At 36.7% G+C, this 16,893-nt stretch overlaps 1 protein-coding gene across 5 annotated transcripts; it reads right to left on the reverse strand.

Annotated features, from left to right (window-relative positions):
• Nucleotides 1–1,063: 1,063 nt before the first annotated feature.
• On the reverse strand, nucleotides 1,064–15,502 carry LOC132651387 (vomeronasal type-2 receptor 26-like). Of its 5 annotated transcripts, XR_009589082.1 has the most exons (5): nucleotides 15,161–15,502; nucleotides 12,797–12,838; nucleotides 8,139–8,333; nucleotides 2,667–2,836; nucleotides 1,064–1,278 (listed from the first exon to the last, which is right to left on the reverse strand). XR_009589082.1 is itself a non-coding variant. In XM_060376606.1 (4 exons), the coding sequence occupies exons 1-4, from the start codon at nucleotides 11,224–11,226 to the stop codon at nucleotides 1,259–1,261; spliced, it is 420 nt and encodes a 139-aa protein (XP_060232589.1). In that variant the 5' UTR covers nucleotides 11,227–11,529; the 3' UTR covers nucleotides 1,064–1,258. The 5 variants fall into 5 exon arrangements, 2 of the variants coding, with proteins under 2 accessions (XP_060232589.1, XP_060232588.1); XR_009589081.1 differs by lacking the exon at nucleotides 12,797–12,838 and having other exon boundaries at nucleotides 15,161–15,499; XR_009589080.1 differs by lacking the exons at nucleotides 12,797–12,838; nucleotides 15,161–15,502 and adding an exon at nucleotides 8,448–9,575.
• Nucleotides 15,503–16,893: the final 1,391 nt, after the last annotated feature.

Below are 16,893 nucleotides of genomic sequence, written 5' to 3' on the forward strand. Positions count from 1 at the left end.
CTTAAGAACATTGATGCAAAAATACTCAATAAGATACTTGCAAACCAAAACCCAGAACACATAAGAGATATCATCCACCATGACCAAGTAGGCTTCATCCCAGGCATGCAGGTTCAATAGACAGAAATTCATCACTGTAATCAATCATAAACAAACTGAAGGAGAAAAACCAAATGATCATCTTCTTAGATGCCAAAAAGGCATTTGACAAAATCCAATACCCATTCATGTTTAACTAAGTCTTGGAGAGAACAGGGATACAAGGCACATCCCTAAACATAGTAAAGACAAAATACAGCAAGCCTCTAGTCAACATCAAACTAAATGGAGAGAAACTTAAACCCTTTTCTATTTTAACTTGTACTTTAAATTATAAGATGAAAATGTTTTATTGGCTTGACCACAGCAAATTACTTACTAATAATGTAAGATTCTAAGCTTCACCTGCTTATGAGTGAGGCTTACCTGCCATGGTAGAAGCCAGTCTGTGTTTCTGTCTTCTTTAGATCCCATTTCAATTTTGCTCAATAGCATTTTATGTAGGGCATGGGCCACTGCATGTACTGCACTCCATAAGGAATAGCTTGGCTCAGAAATAGACATCATATCATTTATTTTATCCTTAGTCTTTAGGGAACTATTCAAAGGACAGGGTTTAAAATTTCCACATTGCGAAGCAGGAGGTGAACAATTAAATTTGTCAATCCAGAGTTTAGAGAAGTAAACATCTCCTGGGTAATGGGAGGGTGTAAGGGCCTCAAGAAAGTGCTTGAAGCCAGGGATAGTTCTCTTCTTTAAAAATGATAAGCTTCCACTGAATAGGTTTATCATAATATGCTTTTCATTTATTATAGACTCTAAGTATGTCGAGTGTGGCTTTGCCAAAATCCACACCTTCTTTCTGGTTACAAAGATACTAATGTCTACACAGAACAGCAAGTCATCTATATCACCATAGAATAAATTCACATTTACTTGAGTATGTTGTTTCAAGTTTTGCAAACAATAATCATAGTTTACATTTACATTCAAATTATCTGGGAGTTTTTCTAAAAAAGCCACACAGATATCTTCTGTTACCATCTTTACTTTCAGGTCAGAGAGAAACTCCCTTCCTCTCTGATCATCAGACACAATGATCCCCACCCACTTCCAGCCAAAGTGGAGCAATAAAGAGATCAGCCCTTGGGCTAGACCTCTGTCTTCAGTAGACATCTGATAAAGGAATGCAAATGTATCTTTGTCACTAAGCATGGAATCAAATGGTCCATATGTGACCTGGGAAGCAAAGAAAGAAAAAAAGTGATTCTGAGTTTCAGGCATTTGGTATCATCACCCTTAAGAGGAAGTGATTTTATAATTCAAATATGAGGGTTAAAGGACTGACTATTGTTAAGGAGGATGTCTTCTTAGCTTGTCCCGAAATTATGTGGTGCTATACAGTCTTTTACAAATACCATAAGCTCCAAAGTTACTGAGGTGTCTGAAGCAGCCAAGAGGTAAACAATAAGCTGTTCATTGGCTTGAAAGGAATGATAGATCTCTCTTGCTACAATAACAATGCAAAAGAATATCTGATGTAGAGAAAACTGCAGAAGGCATTAACAGGTATTTTCTATTCTCATAACACCTCTGAGAACCTTCACTTTTAGGAAAGCAAATATGGAAAGAGACTAACAATTTTCAGAGATTCAGTTTCCCAAGTTAAAATTATTCAAGTTGTGATTACCTGGGGCCTCATTGCCAGGGGTTATTGTATCATCCCTCTCAATAGAGACAAAACTCAGACAGATGTAAATTATTGTCTTTATTTTTTATTACATTAGCTTAAACTACAATTATGAATTGTTTAACTGAGTGATAACAATGAGAGTTACCGTGTAGGTTTTTTAATCTTGATTATTGCTGACTCTTGTGCTCACCAGGCATTTTCTGTTTGTAGTAATGTGTGCTGATAGATGCTATGCATTTCTTCAGTGTATCCTGGCAAGAGTCAATTATGATGATACAGCTAAGTGGTTAGTCTCGTGGGTGCTATTCTGAGATCAACTTTCCTGAATGAGATCATTAATTCCTTCAAAGATTTTCATCGGTGATGGCATTAAACATTGTTCCAAACTTAGTCACATGTCCTGAACTTTCTTTTTCCATATGTCAGGTATTGACAACCGTAGGAATTTTGAGATGTATATATGCTAGATTGGGTAGTTACGTATCTTTGCTGTAGAATTTGACTTATGATCAAATGCAGACTGAGTATCCACAGTACATCATCCATTGTTTGGAGATAGAATCATGGATACTACTAAGTGATCTGCTCAGAAACTCCCAGAACTAACTGTTCATGCATTTTGCCACACTCTGCCATCTGTTAACTATTAACATATCAAAGTAATTCGTTCACTGCTATTTGAAATCTGCCTACAGTAAACATAATCCACTTCTCTGTTTTCTTTTGTTTGTTCTGTTATTGTTCTTTTGTTGGTTTGTTTGTTTTCATCAAGTCTAAGATGGAATTGTGCTTAAAATATGTTTCTAACTTACTTGTGGGACATTGTAGAGCTCTGAAAGTGTTGCAATTGCAGCAGAAAATTCCGGCTTGTTTCCTGAAATGATTCCTAGAGGTTTGTATTGAGTGTTGCACTTGTAATTAGGGATATACTCACTCCTTCCAGACAGCCATATCAGAGGGTCCTCCAAGGTTATTTTGTTAGAATTAAAAGCATTGTAGATGTGGGAACCCAAGGTCATATTGGGAAGCAGGTTTGAGTCCTTATTTATCTCTTCAATGGCAAAGTATAAGGTCAGCAAATATTGATAGTTTCTCCAAGTCACTCTAAACCAGAGGAACAAAAGGTTGGGTATTGTCAGTACATTTTTCTAAAAAAGTCTTTATCAAATACAGGAACCTAGAGATCCTAGCCTTTGACTTTTCCTGTGACATGTAAGTCTTGTGTGAATAAGCTCATGACAGCCCAGGAACATCATCAAACGGCTCCTAAACTCTCAGAGGTTTAAATGTTTCAAATATTTTTGGTGTACATTGTGTGCATTAAATATCAATTGTTTGTATCTTATGACTACTGAATACATATGTGCTTATGACATTTCAGCTCATGGAATCACTGGGTTACAGAGGAGTCACTAAGGTTTCACTAGGAATATAAAAAAGAGCTTCCTACCATTTTCTTTTGTAATGATTCAATTTCATACTTATGAAAATTCTAACAAGTTTATGTGCATTACTAGTGGTAAAGTGTCTCTTTGTGGTATAGACAGATGCCCGGGCATCTATCTATAGATAGATCACTTTGAATAAAAGCTAGCATCTCAGTGCCCACAGGGTGGCCTTGGAAACATGTTTAGCTCCAGTTCATAAGATCCTTTCTGGCATCTTTGGGCACCAGGGACACCTGTGGTATTCACATATATATAAGAAGGTGAGCTCTTGAGTAAATGAAATAAGAATAAATAACCATGTGCAAAATAGTGTTCTTGGGTTTGAAAAATATGTTATGACTAGTTGCTGCTCTTATGGAGGACCCTGATTCAAGTCACAGTAGCCAGTTTTAGGTTTGAATAGTGTGTATCAACAGTTCTATGGGATCCATGTCCTCCACTGGCCTCTGAAGGGAACCTTTACATAAGTGGCACACAAACAAACATGTAGGCAAAACACTCATAAACATAATGTAAAAATTAATAAATCTTTACAAAAACTAAAAAAGTAGTAAAAAAGTAGTAAAGGAAAGATGTTTCTCTAAGCTTGCAGATTAAATGAATGAGTAGAGTTTCCTAGGTAAGGCAGGGGGAAAAAGTAGGTTAAAGTAGCATATGAAAAAGAAAACACCAAGTACATTAAGACAGTACAAAAGTGCTCACAATGGGACAAAGTGGAAATTTGTTGCAGGTGGGTTAGTTGAACTGTGTCACACAGAGCCTTCAGCACTTGGGGATGGGTCCTCAGAAGCTTTTTTTTCAAAACCTGTGGTAGATAAGAGTCTGGGTGACCCTAATAGAGGGAGCTTAACAGAAATCATCAGCCTAAAGTCAACTGTGTTCTACTGAAGGAAGGATTCTGCCTTCTGACCTGCCATCATCAAGAAGAAATTCCATTTGGTTTTACTACATTAATCTGGGATCTGTGGCTAGATGTTCTGTTAAGAGAGAATCTACCAGGCAAAAGCAGGCAATTACCAAAAACCGAGAGAAAGACAATTAGTCTTCCTCAAGGATTATACCATACTAAATATTGAATTGTAGGAATATATACATATATACATGAAAATTCCTGGACAGAGCAGTGTCTGCAAAGACTGGCTATAAAAAGTTCATTGATGTGGTAAGATTGCAATGTTGTAGTTTGAAAGGCTCATTACCATAGCATGGGCTACCTGAGTAGCCATTTCTTGGACACCTCTGTGGTTAAGATTATATATATATATATATATATATATATATATATATATATATATCTGCATCTGTATCTCTATATCTATCTATCTATCTATCCTATAGCTGATGAATAAAATCATTTTAGAATATAGTAACCCAGCACTCTACTGGCTTTTGCCAATCTAAAAGATGAGAATGACATCACATAGCCATCTTGGGCCTGTATGATAACTTGCCCCATTTTGCTGTTTAATGTCCTCTCTGAGGTTTCCAGTGATGTATTGGATTTATAGTTTTCTTTATTTATTGTTACTATGAAAATTCATGAAGCTGCTTCCACATTGTATGATGGAATTTGGGATAACATAAACTGTATTCACAGACTCTCAAATTTATTCAAATTTATAGAAGAAATTCTATCTTTTTCCATTTGAGCCGAGGGCTTATGTTTTTTTCAATCACATAAAAGTGATACTAAAGACTAAAGAATCAATTTAGTTGGTTACACCTGTATACTTATTCATTTATATTTGTGTGACAGGGATACCACAAGAATATCACCAGGGCCAATCAAATAGGGCCCAGAGTTTCCTAAGGAGTCTGATGCATCTACCAAGGACAATGCATGATCTCAAACTAGGTCCTCTACATAGAAGTAGCTGATGTGCTGATTAGGGTTCATGCTGGCCTACTAGTTAGTGGAGTGGACATTACTATATTTTATGTTTGTTGGTCACTTTACCCTGATGGAATTGACCTAACTGACCACAGGGGAGTAACACAAACTCAGTCATTATAAGACTACAGGGGCTGGGGTGTGTAGGTAGGGGACAGAAGAGTGGAGGAGGATATATATGGTAGAGAGAGTAGGAGTTGGAGGAGAAGAGGGTGGGACCTATGACCAAGATGTAAATTGGATTAATTAATAAAAAATATTCAAGTGAAAAAAATGGCAATAAGTTAGATGCTTTCCTTCAAGGCCCTCATAGAGTTCTGCTGAGTATGGATTTAAGGAATGTAATGAAAATGATTTCTCTGCCAGACATCTTTAGTTGGTAGCTAAGATAGGCAGAAATGGCCTTTCCTTTGATGATATTTCAACTGTGATAATGATGACAACTGAACCATGAATTGTCACATGCTTCATCCAACAATAAATCCCTGCCCAACATTTGGACATTGTTAAGTTAAATGTTCTACTGTGCCTGGCCAAGGTAGGTTACTTTTCCATAAAAATTAACTCAGGCCTCACAAGTCTGATGTTTGGTGGGTCACGATGCCTTGTGTGGCAGCTGAAGACCATGTTGTTCTGTGTGGCATCCAAAGACTGTCAACCTCTGCTAACTACAAAATCTTTGAGAAAGCAATGGAGGACCCCAGCTTGGGTGCCCACATATTCAGTAAGTCTCTGTCATTTTGACTGATATAGAGGCCATTTGGATTATACGTCCTGCTCAAATTTATCCCTCTCAGAGCTCTTGTCATGTTCACAGCAGGTTGTCACTATAGAAATTTAGCAGAATTTATGAAATTTTAGGCAGCTCCTCTGAACAATGCTGCAGCTGCATGGTCAGTTCATATCATACACAAAAGTCAGGCCTTGTTCTTTTCTACAGATATGTAGAGTCCCTGCTGAAGAAGGCATTACCTTGTTGGCTTCACACTGAAAAATCTAATCTCACAAAATTCGATTTAAATGAGATTCAAATTGAGTCTACTAATACCTAACAGTTTATATTTTATGGTTATTTCACTTAAAAGAACTTACTTTTCAATCATTTTTCCCAGTTATCAAATGACTCTTTCTCCTGGTAAATGCATCAATGGGGGAAACAAACACTTTAAAGTTGATGGAAAGTTTGAATGTCTAAAAATGGGATGTAAGATATGTAAATGCAAGTTGTAAATGTCTGAGAAAGTGGTTTAAAGTATGTGAAAATGAGACTTAAAGAGTTTAAAATTTCAGATTTTTAAAATATTAACCAGTGGAGTTCTTATATACTATGGAAACCACCAGGTGAAAGCACTGGCTAGACTTCTCACAGTTACAGGATCAAAATTTTAATGTCCTTTTATTCCTGCTGAAGACAAACTTCAATGTTTCTCATTGTGCTGAAATCTTATCTGTCATTACATATGCAGATAGAAGAAAGGCTGTTTGTTTTTTTTTATCCCAGAACCATTGTTTTTTGGTGCCCAAGCTTAACATAAAACATCAGTCTACTCCAACTGTTTACAGACACTTGTTCCCTGCTTTTCCTACAGTGAGAATTTCAGTGTAGATTATAGATTGTGGTCATGTTAAGATATTAAGAACTTGTATATCTGTGTGTAAACTTTAAAAACTATGATTTAAACTTCAAGGAGGTGAGACTTGATCCACCTATCACAGCTCAAACAGAATCTAGATTAAGACCGGTCAATTAATGATTCAGTCTTTTCTCCATCTCTGAGGATGGGCTCTTTTCTTCCTCCTATGTTGGGATTCCTTCTATTTCTGGCTGAAGTGGGCTACTAAACTATGGTTTCTCTATCTTGCAAAAGCATTCCAAAGAGTTCTTTACTTCCAGAATAAATTGGACTTCCTGGGCGTTTTTTTCTTTTTTTTTTCTATTCAAATACTCCATAATAATAAAACTACCAGGACCTTAGGCTAGTATGTTTGTTTCCTACTCAGAAAGGAAATATATATTGAAGTTTCAATAAGGTACTTTTCAGCAAAGGACCAACTTAATCTCCAAATTGATGTTTAATGAACATATGTACCAATTATAGCATTAACTGAAAAACAGTAATATGAAAAAGCCTAATGAGTCCTCCACAGTATCATAAATAACCAACAACCTATCTCAGAGTTTCTTAGATAAAATGGCAGATGAATACTTCAGAAAGTAAAGAGATGAACAACAGAAAAGCAGACAGAACCAAGCAATGAATTCAACTGGTCATTGAGAAAAGAATCAGCATTCTCCACCAGAACTTGGATGAGAGATAGAATAAACAGCTGTACACAAGAAAGACTGAGTACCAGAAAAAACAAATCACAAGACAAAATTGAGATTGTGAGGGAGGAGAAAGACAGATAGAAAGGTTGGAAATGAAAATCATAAAACCTCCAATCAAATCAGAGAACACTGTTTGTCAGTAGAGCTAACTAAGCAGAGGACAGAATATAGGCATGAATGACATGAATTTCAGAACACTCCATTACAATATCAATTATAAATAAATAAGTTATAAATATGACCACCACAGTGTCTAAACACTGAGATACTTTAAAGATACTAAAGCCAGAACACATGAAACCAGAGATTCTAATATTTGTGCTGAGCACATAGGGATATTCAATTTCACTTTATCAGAAACTCTCCAAGTCTTTAGAAAGAAACAGATATTCAAACATAAGATATTTAGATGGCCAAATAGACCTGAGAAGAATGGAAACTTATCTTAACATATTAAAGTCAGTGTGTCAAAAATATGTAAGTCTCACCATGCAAACACACCATGAGGCAGACATAAAAGTTGTTCTTTTTTCTATCCCTGATTTCTTTCTCACTGGATACATAACAATGAGAAGTGGAAATGTTTGCAGAGGCACAATGAAGGAGAAAAAAATGTGAAACTGTTTTTCACATTGTTCTGTATCTAGTTCATTATTCTCAATGGAATTACATGTGTTTAGCAGGTCATGTAGTATATTTTAACCAGAACAACCATAGCACATTCAAGCAAGTACTCACAGGTCGAACTTCCATAGTAGAGTTGGTTTTCTGTCAAAAAGGATATGGAGGTATTGTGATAGATCAAGTGGGATGGAAATGGGAATAAATGTAGCGAGGTTAACATCTGCCTCCATGTAGGTGTTGGTCTCTCCTTTATAACCACAAGTGAACAGAGGAAACTCCATCGATGCATACACAGGTTGTAGGAGGAGGCTGAGGCAAAGCAAAGGAAGGGACATGTCAGGTTCTTCACTACACAGAGACAGACCCCTGCGTCAAGGCAGATCCAAGGAGATTATTGACTTAGGCCTTGGAACAGGCTCAGACCTCAACAATATCAGAGAAGACTTTGAATGCTACAGCTGCTTCCTACTGTTGCTTCAGGCTCTCAGTCTGTGCATACACAATGGTTCTCATGAGAGGCCAGCACACACACTGCAGCAAAGTCCAGACATCTGAGGGTCACAGTACTGAGATATTTCTGTTGCTGTAGCCAGACTTGCTCTGAATTTGCTGTCTTTTTATTGTTCTGTTTTCCTCTCATCCATGTACTCTTGGAATCCCATAGCCCTGGGGCTCTACACCTGGTTCCTCCATGTGGGTGAAAAACATGTTTGGTTCTTTCTTCAACAATCTGTACGATTTCATCATGGTCCACAGTGACTTTGGAGAGGACCAGAGTCTGAGACAAAATTGTAGTTCATCCAAAAACAGCTTGTTTGTTTTGGATTGCTGTTGTGAGAGTGGTTTGAACATTTGATTTCTCCTAGGAAAGGGAGCAGGGGCAGTCAGACTTTGACCAGTTTGATAGCTCTTTGATCACTTCCACTAGTCAAGGTGGCTAAACTAAGCAACAGGGAAAGTAGATCCAGACAGTTTTGATGAGACCTGATAAGCTACAGTAAGATAGAGGAGGAAGACATCCCTTATCAGTGGATTAGAGGAGGGACATGGGGTTTTGACCAAGAAAGTAAACACTAGTGACTCAGCCTTATGCAGGACACCTGGGTTCAGGGTTCTCAACTCAGCTTTTGCATTCAGACCTCCTCCTGGACGTCTGGCACCAAATTCAGAATTATACAGGATCAAAAGAGGGGGAAAGCTGCTCATAGTCAATATAAGTCATGACAGGCAACAAATTTATGAATTGTGTGCTTAGTTTAGATTATCAGCCACTTTCATCTTTACACTATTTCCTGATTAAAAGTCATACATGAATCACCTGAAGAATCAGAATTGGAGTGGGTTTTGGAGCCTGTAAATATGAATTTAGTTTCGAACCTGGCAGCACATGTCTTGAGATGGCTGGACTCAGCCATCTGTCTCATAACAACAAACAAAAAGAAAAACACTTCATCTCCATACTTTTTCTAATTTACTGAAATATTATTTATCATACTTACTAGTGATATAATTTTGTATTATATATTATTGTTATAATACAATATAAACAATATAATGCAAATCAAAATTGATATCTAACTTATGTAAAATCTATTCATGAAAACAGGACCATAAAATTTCAAAAGAGCTAAAACTGCAAGAAGCTTTGAAGGTAGGAATGTGAAAAAAATGATGTAATGTTAATTCTTATATATAAACAAACAAAATAATGTCTCCTATGTGTAATCTTATACAATTTTGGTTACTGGAATTTAAAAAATGTATACAAATTGCACACACACACACGTGTGTATCTCCCTAGATATAGATAAATATACCTACACCAGCTTAGTTTCTCTATGTTCAGTGAGGTGTTTATGTGCTGTATTCAGCAATAAAGACTTGCAATCCATTTGTGGAGAGCAAACTATAATCTTGACAAAAGTCTGCATTGTTTAGGCATTCCCATAAGATTCCTTTGGCCAACACCTCAAGTAGATATAAACCATTCCAAGTATTGGAATCCTCATTTGATGACAAGTGGCATCCTGTTGGGAATCTCTTTTATTTTTTCGTTTGGATCACCTTCAGTTATGTATATATTTTAGGAAGCTTCTGCTTCTGCTTAGGAATTAGATTAGATTACTACAGTAACATTCAAATAACATTTAAATTTAGCTGTCTTTTTTCATATTACTTTCCTTAATGTCCCCTTGCCTCCCAACTTCCAACTGATTCTCTCTTATGAGCCCGTTTTCCATCTATAAATATTTTATTGCCCTATCCTAGGGAGATCTATTTACTTCTTCTCGGACACTAGTCCTTTTTTCTGTGTGTATCCTACATGGTTTTATGTACTATAGATTGCTTATCATTCACTTTACAAGTAATATTAAGATGTAAGTAGATACATGCGATATTTGTATTTTTCAACTTGTGTTATTACACTCAGACTGATTTTTTTTCTAGTTTACCTGTAGATATGCATTTACTTTGAAATTTCATAATTTACTTTGTAAAATGACTGAGTAACATTTTGTTGTGCAAATGTCCACATTTTCTTTATCTAGTCTTCTGTTGATGGACATCTGGGTTATATCCAATTTCTGGAAGTGCTGATTAGAGCAACATAAATATGTTTGCACAAATGTCTCCATGGAAGGATGAAACATTCTTTGGATATATGCCAAAGAGTGGTATTGCTGGTTCTTGAGGTAGAACAATCCCCATCTTGCTGTGGAAAAGCCACAAAGATGTCCTTAGTGGCAGAATATGTTTGTACTCCTACTAGCAATGTCTGAATATTCTTAGCCATGTGACTCTCTTTAGACCATATCTCAAACTACTTTTGGTTTCTATTTCCCTGATGATTATGGACTTTTCACATATCTTTAAATGTTCCTCAGCCATTTGAATTATTTCTTTAAGAATTCTCTTCTGATATCTTCTTCCATTTCTTTCTTCAGAGACTGAAGTTTTTTTTGGGTTTTTTTTTTTCAATGCAGTTTATTCAGGAACCTTGAACAATCATCTGACCCTGGGGAAAGCCAGCCCACAGCTTAAATAGCCTCTGGGTAGCCAACCCCAGCGTGCCACGTGGGCAATGCAGATAGGTCCACATACATGGAAGCAAGCCAGATCCTCAGCCTTAGCCAAATGTGGAATTGTTCGTGACAGAGAGCACTCACCATCGGGAAGGTGGAAGGCGGGAAACCAGCTCCATCTTTAAGGCATAGCATTCCACAGCTCTCTACAGTTCCCCCTTTTTGTTTTAGATGCATCAGGCAAGAGTAGAGGTCTGATCTCTGATATTAGAAATAAATTGGGACTTTGTACTGATGTTCATTTAGGTGTCATCCACCCAAAGAGCATCAGACCCGACCGATACCTTTTTCTCAGAGGCGGGACCTGGGGCATCAACCTGCATGCATCAGACATGCTCTTCTCTGGGTCCAAAGCAGCTGACCCTGAGTGCAGTGCTTAGCCTCGCATCCTGAGCATAACATTTTAGCTTTTTATGGTAGCCAACCATGCTCAGGGAAACTGTCCTGCTTCAATGGCTGTAAAGGCCTAAATGATCATGGCTGCATTACGCTGTTGTGAGACTCTAATCTTGCATATATACCACAGGCAAACCAAGGAGACCAACACCAGAAGGCCTGCTAACGCTCCAATGCCCGCCCATTCCTTCAGATGATTAATGGCTGCAGCAATCCATGATGATAATCCTGTGGCTAGTCCTGCGTCCACTCTGGTAGAATTTACTGTGACAATGGCCACTCTCAGCTGCTCCATCATAGTATCGAATTCTCCAGTCCAATTACCTAAAATATAGCTAGACAATTGTTTAGACAGATTTGCAGCACGGGAAAAATTCTCATGTTGTATGCTAGTGACACAAAGTCCAGCATACTTTCATTGACAACTGAAAAAAAAAAAGAATTTTCAGTACATTGTTGTGGTCAATCTGGAAGTATGCATGTAAAATAATTAAAATAGATCCCTATTTTTTCACTCTGCACAAAACTCACCAAAAAATAGATTGAAGAGCTCAGTAAAATCAGTAAACAGAGAATCTGATGGATGAGAAATTAAGAAAGAGTATTTTCTCTAGTTATGAGAATGTCTTTTTCATGTTTTGGACTGTGTTGATGAGGCTTATCACTTGAGTTTTTGTTAGACTTCTTCAGTTTTTATTTCTAGGCACATCTCAGTTTTTAATTTTATTGATTCCTTTTGTAATAAAATATCTTCAGCTATCTTCAGTGTTTTATTTCACTTTTTTGTTTGTTTTCACAGACATCATTGAGGTTTTACCCATATCCTCTGTTATAACCTTGATTTCCTCTAGGATGGTTGTGGTGATTTGGTGTCATGGTGTTAATGATTTTGGTTTCACTCTGGTGTTTAGTTATCTGGATTTGGCATGATTGTGATTCTAGCTGTTGCTATCTGGACTTGTCTATTTTTTTGGTTTATAGTGTTTAATTTCTTCACTTTTATTTTCATCTCTGGATCTTAGGAAAGGGTGTTGGCTGTGTATTGTCTTATAGAGAATTCTTCTGAGTGTGTGCCTTGATAGGTCATTAGGGATACTAGACAGAGACTGTTTTTAGGTGTTTTAAAAAATAATGATGAATAAAGATAAACCTTACCTCAGAGTATAGGGCTGGAAAAGGTTTTGAAAGCAAATTGACCCAAAAAACAAGATGAAGTAGCCATTTTCATGTCTCAAAAATAAGTTTTTAATCAAAATTAATCAAAAGAGATGGGGAAGAACACTTTATACTTACCGAAAGAAAAATCCACCACTACAACCTCTCAATAATGAACATCTGTGATGGAAATGTAAGGATATCATCATTCATAAAAGAAATATTACTAAAGTTTAAATCACACACTGAATCTCATACATTAATAGTCAGAGACGTCAGCACCGACTTTCTCCAAAGGACAGATCATCAAAACAGAAAGTAAATGGCGAAAAAAGAAACTAACAAACATCTTGAATCAAATGGGCCTACCAGTTGTCTATAGAACATTTCTCAGCGGCTCATGAAACCTTCTCCAAATTTGACCATATAATCAGTCACAAAAGAAGACTCAGAAGATTGAAATAACTCCATGAATTTTATCAGACATTCATGGATTAAAGCTAGACTTCAACAACAAGAGAAACACTTGATCATAGAAGAAACAAAGGAAGAAAAAAAAGACATTCTAGTTTTCAATGAAAATGAAGGCAAAACATACCCACACTTATGAGACACAATGAAAGCAGTGCTAATAGAAAAGCTTACATCATTTTGATAAATGAAGTGCCTTCCTAAAGCAATTGGAGAGATCCAATACTAATAATTTAGCAGCACACTTAAAAGCTCTCTAACAGAAGGAAGCAAACACACCAACATGGAGCAGTTGACAGGAAATATTCAAACTTGGGGTTGAAATCAATACATTGGAAACAAAGAGACTGATACAAAGAATCCATAAAACAAAAACTGGTTCTTTGACAATATCAACAAAATACACAAACACTTAGCCAAAGTAACTGAAAGGCAGGAGAAAAGTATCCAGATAAACAACATCAGAAACAAAAAGGGGGACATAACTACAGACAATGAGGAAATAAAAAAAAATCATTAGGACTTACTTCAAAGGCCTGTATTACAAAAAAAAAAATCAAAAATCTAAAGCAAAATAAAATTGATTTTCTGAATAGATTTCACCTACTGAAGATAAATTAAGATCAGGAAAAAGTTTAAACAGTCTAATAACCACTGAGAAAATAGAAGGAATCATCAAAAATCTCCCAACCAAAAAATGCACAGATCCAGATGGTTTTAGTGCAGAATTCTGTCAGGCATTCAAAAAAGAATTAATACAGATACTCTTCAAACTGTTCCACAAAAAAGGAACAGAAAGAACACTGCCAAATTCATTTTATGAGGCCACAGTCACCTTGACACCTAAACCACACAAAGATCCAACAAAGAAAGATAATTCCGGACCAATTTCATGCATGAACTTCCATGCGAAAAACTCAATAAAATACAAACTGAATCCAAGAACACATCATATACATCATCCCGGGGATGCAGGGATGGTTCAACATAAAAAATGTCATCACTATAATCCACCATATTAAAAAATTAAAGAAAAAGATCACATGGTCATCTCATTAGATGGAGAAAATATGTTTGACCAAATCCAACATCCCATTATGATGAAAGTCTTAGAGAGATAAAAAGATACAAGGTCTATATTTAAACATAATAACGGCTATATACAGCAAGCTGTTTGCAAGCATCAAAATAAATAATTGTAGAAATATTGTAGAAAATAAATAAATGTAGAAAAATTCAAAGCAATTCCACTAAATTCAGGGATAGGAGAAGAATACCCACTCTCTCTGTTCCTCTTCAATATAGTACTTTAAGTTCTAGCTAGAGCAATAAGACAACTGAGGGAGATCAAGGGCATACAAATCAGCATGGAAGAAGTAAAAATATTGCTATTTGCAGAGGAGGTGGTAGTGTATGTAAGCAACCTTAAACATTCCACCAGAGAAATCCTACAGCTGATAAACAGCTTCAGCAACGTATCTGGATACAAGATTAATTTAAAAAAATCTGTAACTCTCCTGTACATAAGGGACATATGTGTTGAGAAAGAAATTAAGGAAACTACACCATTCATAATATCCACAAATGCAATAATGTATCTTGGTGTGACTCTAACCAAATACGTGAAAGACCTGCATGAAAAGAACTTCAATGGTCTGAAGAAAGAAAATGAAGATGTCAGAAAATGGAAAGATCTCCCAATTTCCTGGATCCATAAGATTAACATAGTGAAAATGGTCATCTAACCAAAGGCAATCTACACATTCAATATAATCACATCAAAATACCAACACTGTTCTTTTCAGACCTTGAAAGAAGAATTCTAAACTTCATATGGAATAATAATAATAAAAAAACAGAGCAGCTTAAACAATCCTATACAATAAAAGAACTTCTGGAGTTATCGCCATCCCTGACTTCAAGCTACAACACACAGCAGTAGTAATAAAAACTGCATGGTACTGGCATAGAGATAGTCTGGTTGGTTGATCAATAGAATTGAATCAAAGACCCAGAAATAAACCCACATACCTTTGGTCAATTGATTTTTGACAAGGAAGCCGGAACCGTACAATGGAAAAAGACAGCCTCTTCAATAAACCATGCTGGTCTAACTGTATCTCTGCATGTAGAAAAATGCAAATAGATACATATTTTTCTCCCTGAAATAAATAGCAAATCCAAGTGGAGCAGAGACCTCAATATAACTGCAGACACACTAAATCTGTTGAAGAGAAAGCTAGAAAGAGCCTTGAACTCATTGGTACAGGAGACAACTTCCTGAACAGAACACCAACAGATCAGGCTCTAGGATCAAAAGTTAATAAATGAGACCTCATGAAACTGAAAACTTCTATAAGGAGGAAACAATATCAATGAAACTAAATGCCAGTCTACACATTAGGAAAAGAACACATCAATCCTATTTTCAACAAAGTGCTAATATCCAAACTATACAATGGACCGAGGAAATCAAACTCCAATAAAAATGACCCAATTAAATAATTGGCACAGAAGTATACAAAGAATTTTTAACATCGAAATCTTGAATGGCTTAGAAACACTTAAAGAAATGCTCATCTTCCTTCATCATCAGAGAAATGCAAATCAAAAGGACTCTGAGATTCCATCTCATACCAGTCTGAACGGCTAAGATAAAATCTCAAGTTATAGTACATCCTGTTGAGGATAAGGACAAAGGGGAGCATGCTTTCCTTGCTGGTGTGAGTGTAAACTTTTACAAGCACTTTGGAAAACAATCTGGGGCTCTCTCAGAAAATTAGGAAGGCCTAGGTATACCACTACTGGATATATACCCAAAAAAGCCTCTACAAGAAGGACACCTAATCAGCTGCATTCATAGCAGTTTTATTTGTAGTAGCCAGAGTCTGAAAACCACCTAGATGTCCCACAACTGAAGAATGGATAAAGAAACCATGGCACATTTACACAAAAGATAATACTCAGCCATTGAAAACAAAGCAATCAACTTCCACTGCTTTCCCCAGCCAGCGGTGAGGTTTTCTGAATTCTCTGTTTCTTATCAGGCAAAAAATTCTTGCATTGAGCACACATACACACACCCTACCCACTCCACCCAATCCCCTTCCCCCATATTGGCTGCATATGACAACAACTTCACGTTTGGGTTGGGACTTCTGAAAAAAAAAACAAGTTTCTCTAGGATTATAGTAATCAGATTAGAATAGGAGAGAATATTGTCATAGTGATTATGCCATTTAAGGAGACCACAGGCCAGAACTGCACACCCTCATGGTTTTATAAATGGCAAATGCGCCCAGGTCAGGCCTGCACAGAGAGATGATGAGAGACACTAAGGGTGAGGAAATGGAGACCCCCTCCTCCTCTCCAGAGATGCTTCCAAGCTCAGACACACCCAGGAACCTTTGCGGAGGAATTCATCCAAACCCTTCCTGGATGAGAGGAGTTCTGGAGGAGTTTCAAATTCCCTGCAGTCACCAGAGCGGTTAGTGCCACCTGAATTCACTGTGCCAATTGCTTGAGATAAATTTGAAGGCACTGCTGAACTGATGACCCTTTGGACTCTATGAGTTCACAGCTCTAGTCACTAGCTTTCTGCTAGTCATTGGCAGAAGAAGGTTTAGGTGTTGTGCTAAGCACATTGGCATCTACCATATACAATATATTAAGGATAAAACCCCTCAGCAAATGATGTCCTCACTGAGATAATTTCTAAACCAAAGTTTCTGAAAACTTCAGTCTTAATTTGCATACATATTCTA

Source organism: Meriones unguiculatus, assembly GCF_030254825.1.
Source record: "Meriones unguiculatus strain TT.TT164.6M chromosome 13 unlocalized genomic scaffold, Bangor_MerUng_6.1 Chr13_unordered_Scaffold_62, whole genome shotgun sequence".
In the NCBI taxonomy this organism is placed as follows: Eukaryota; Metazoa; Chordata; class Mammalia; order Rodentia; family Muridae; genus Meriones; species Meriones unguiculatus.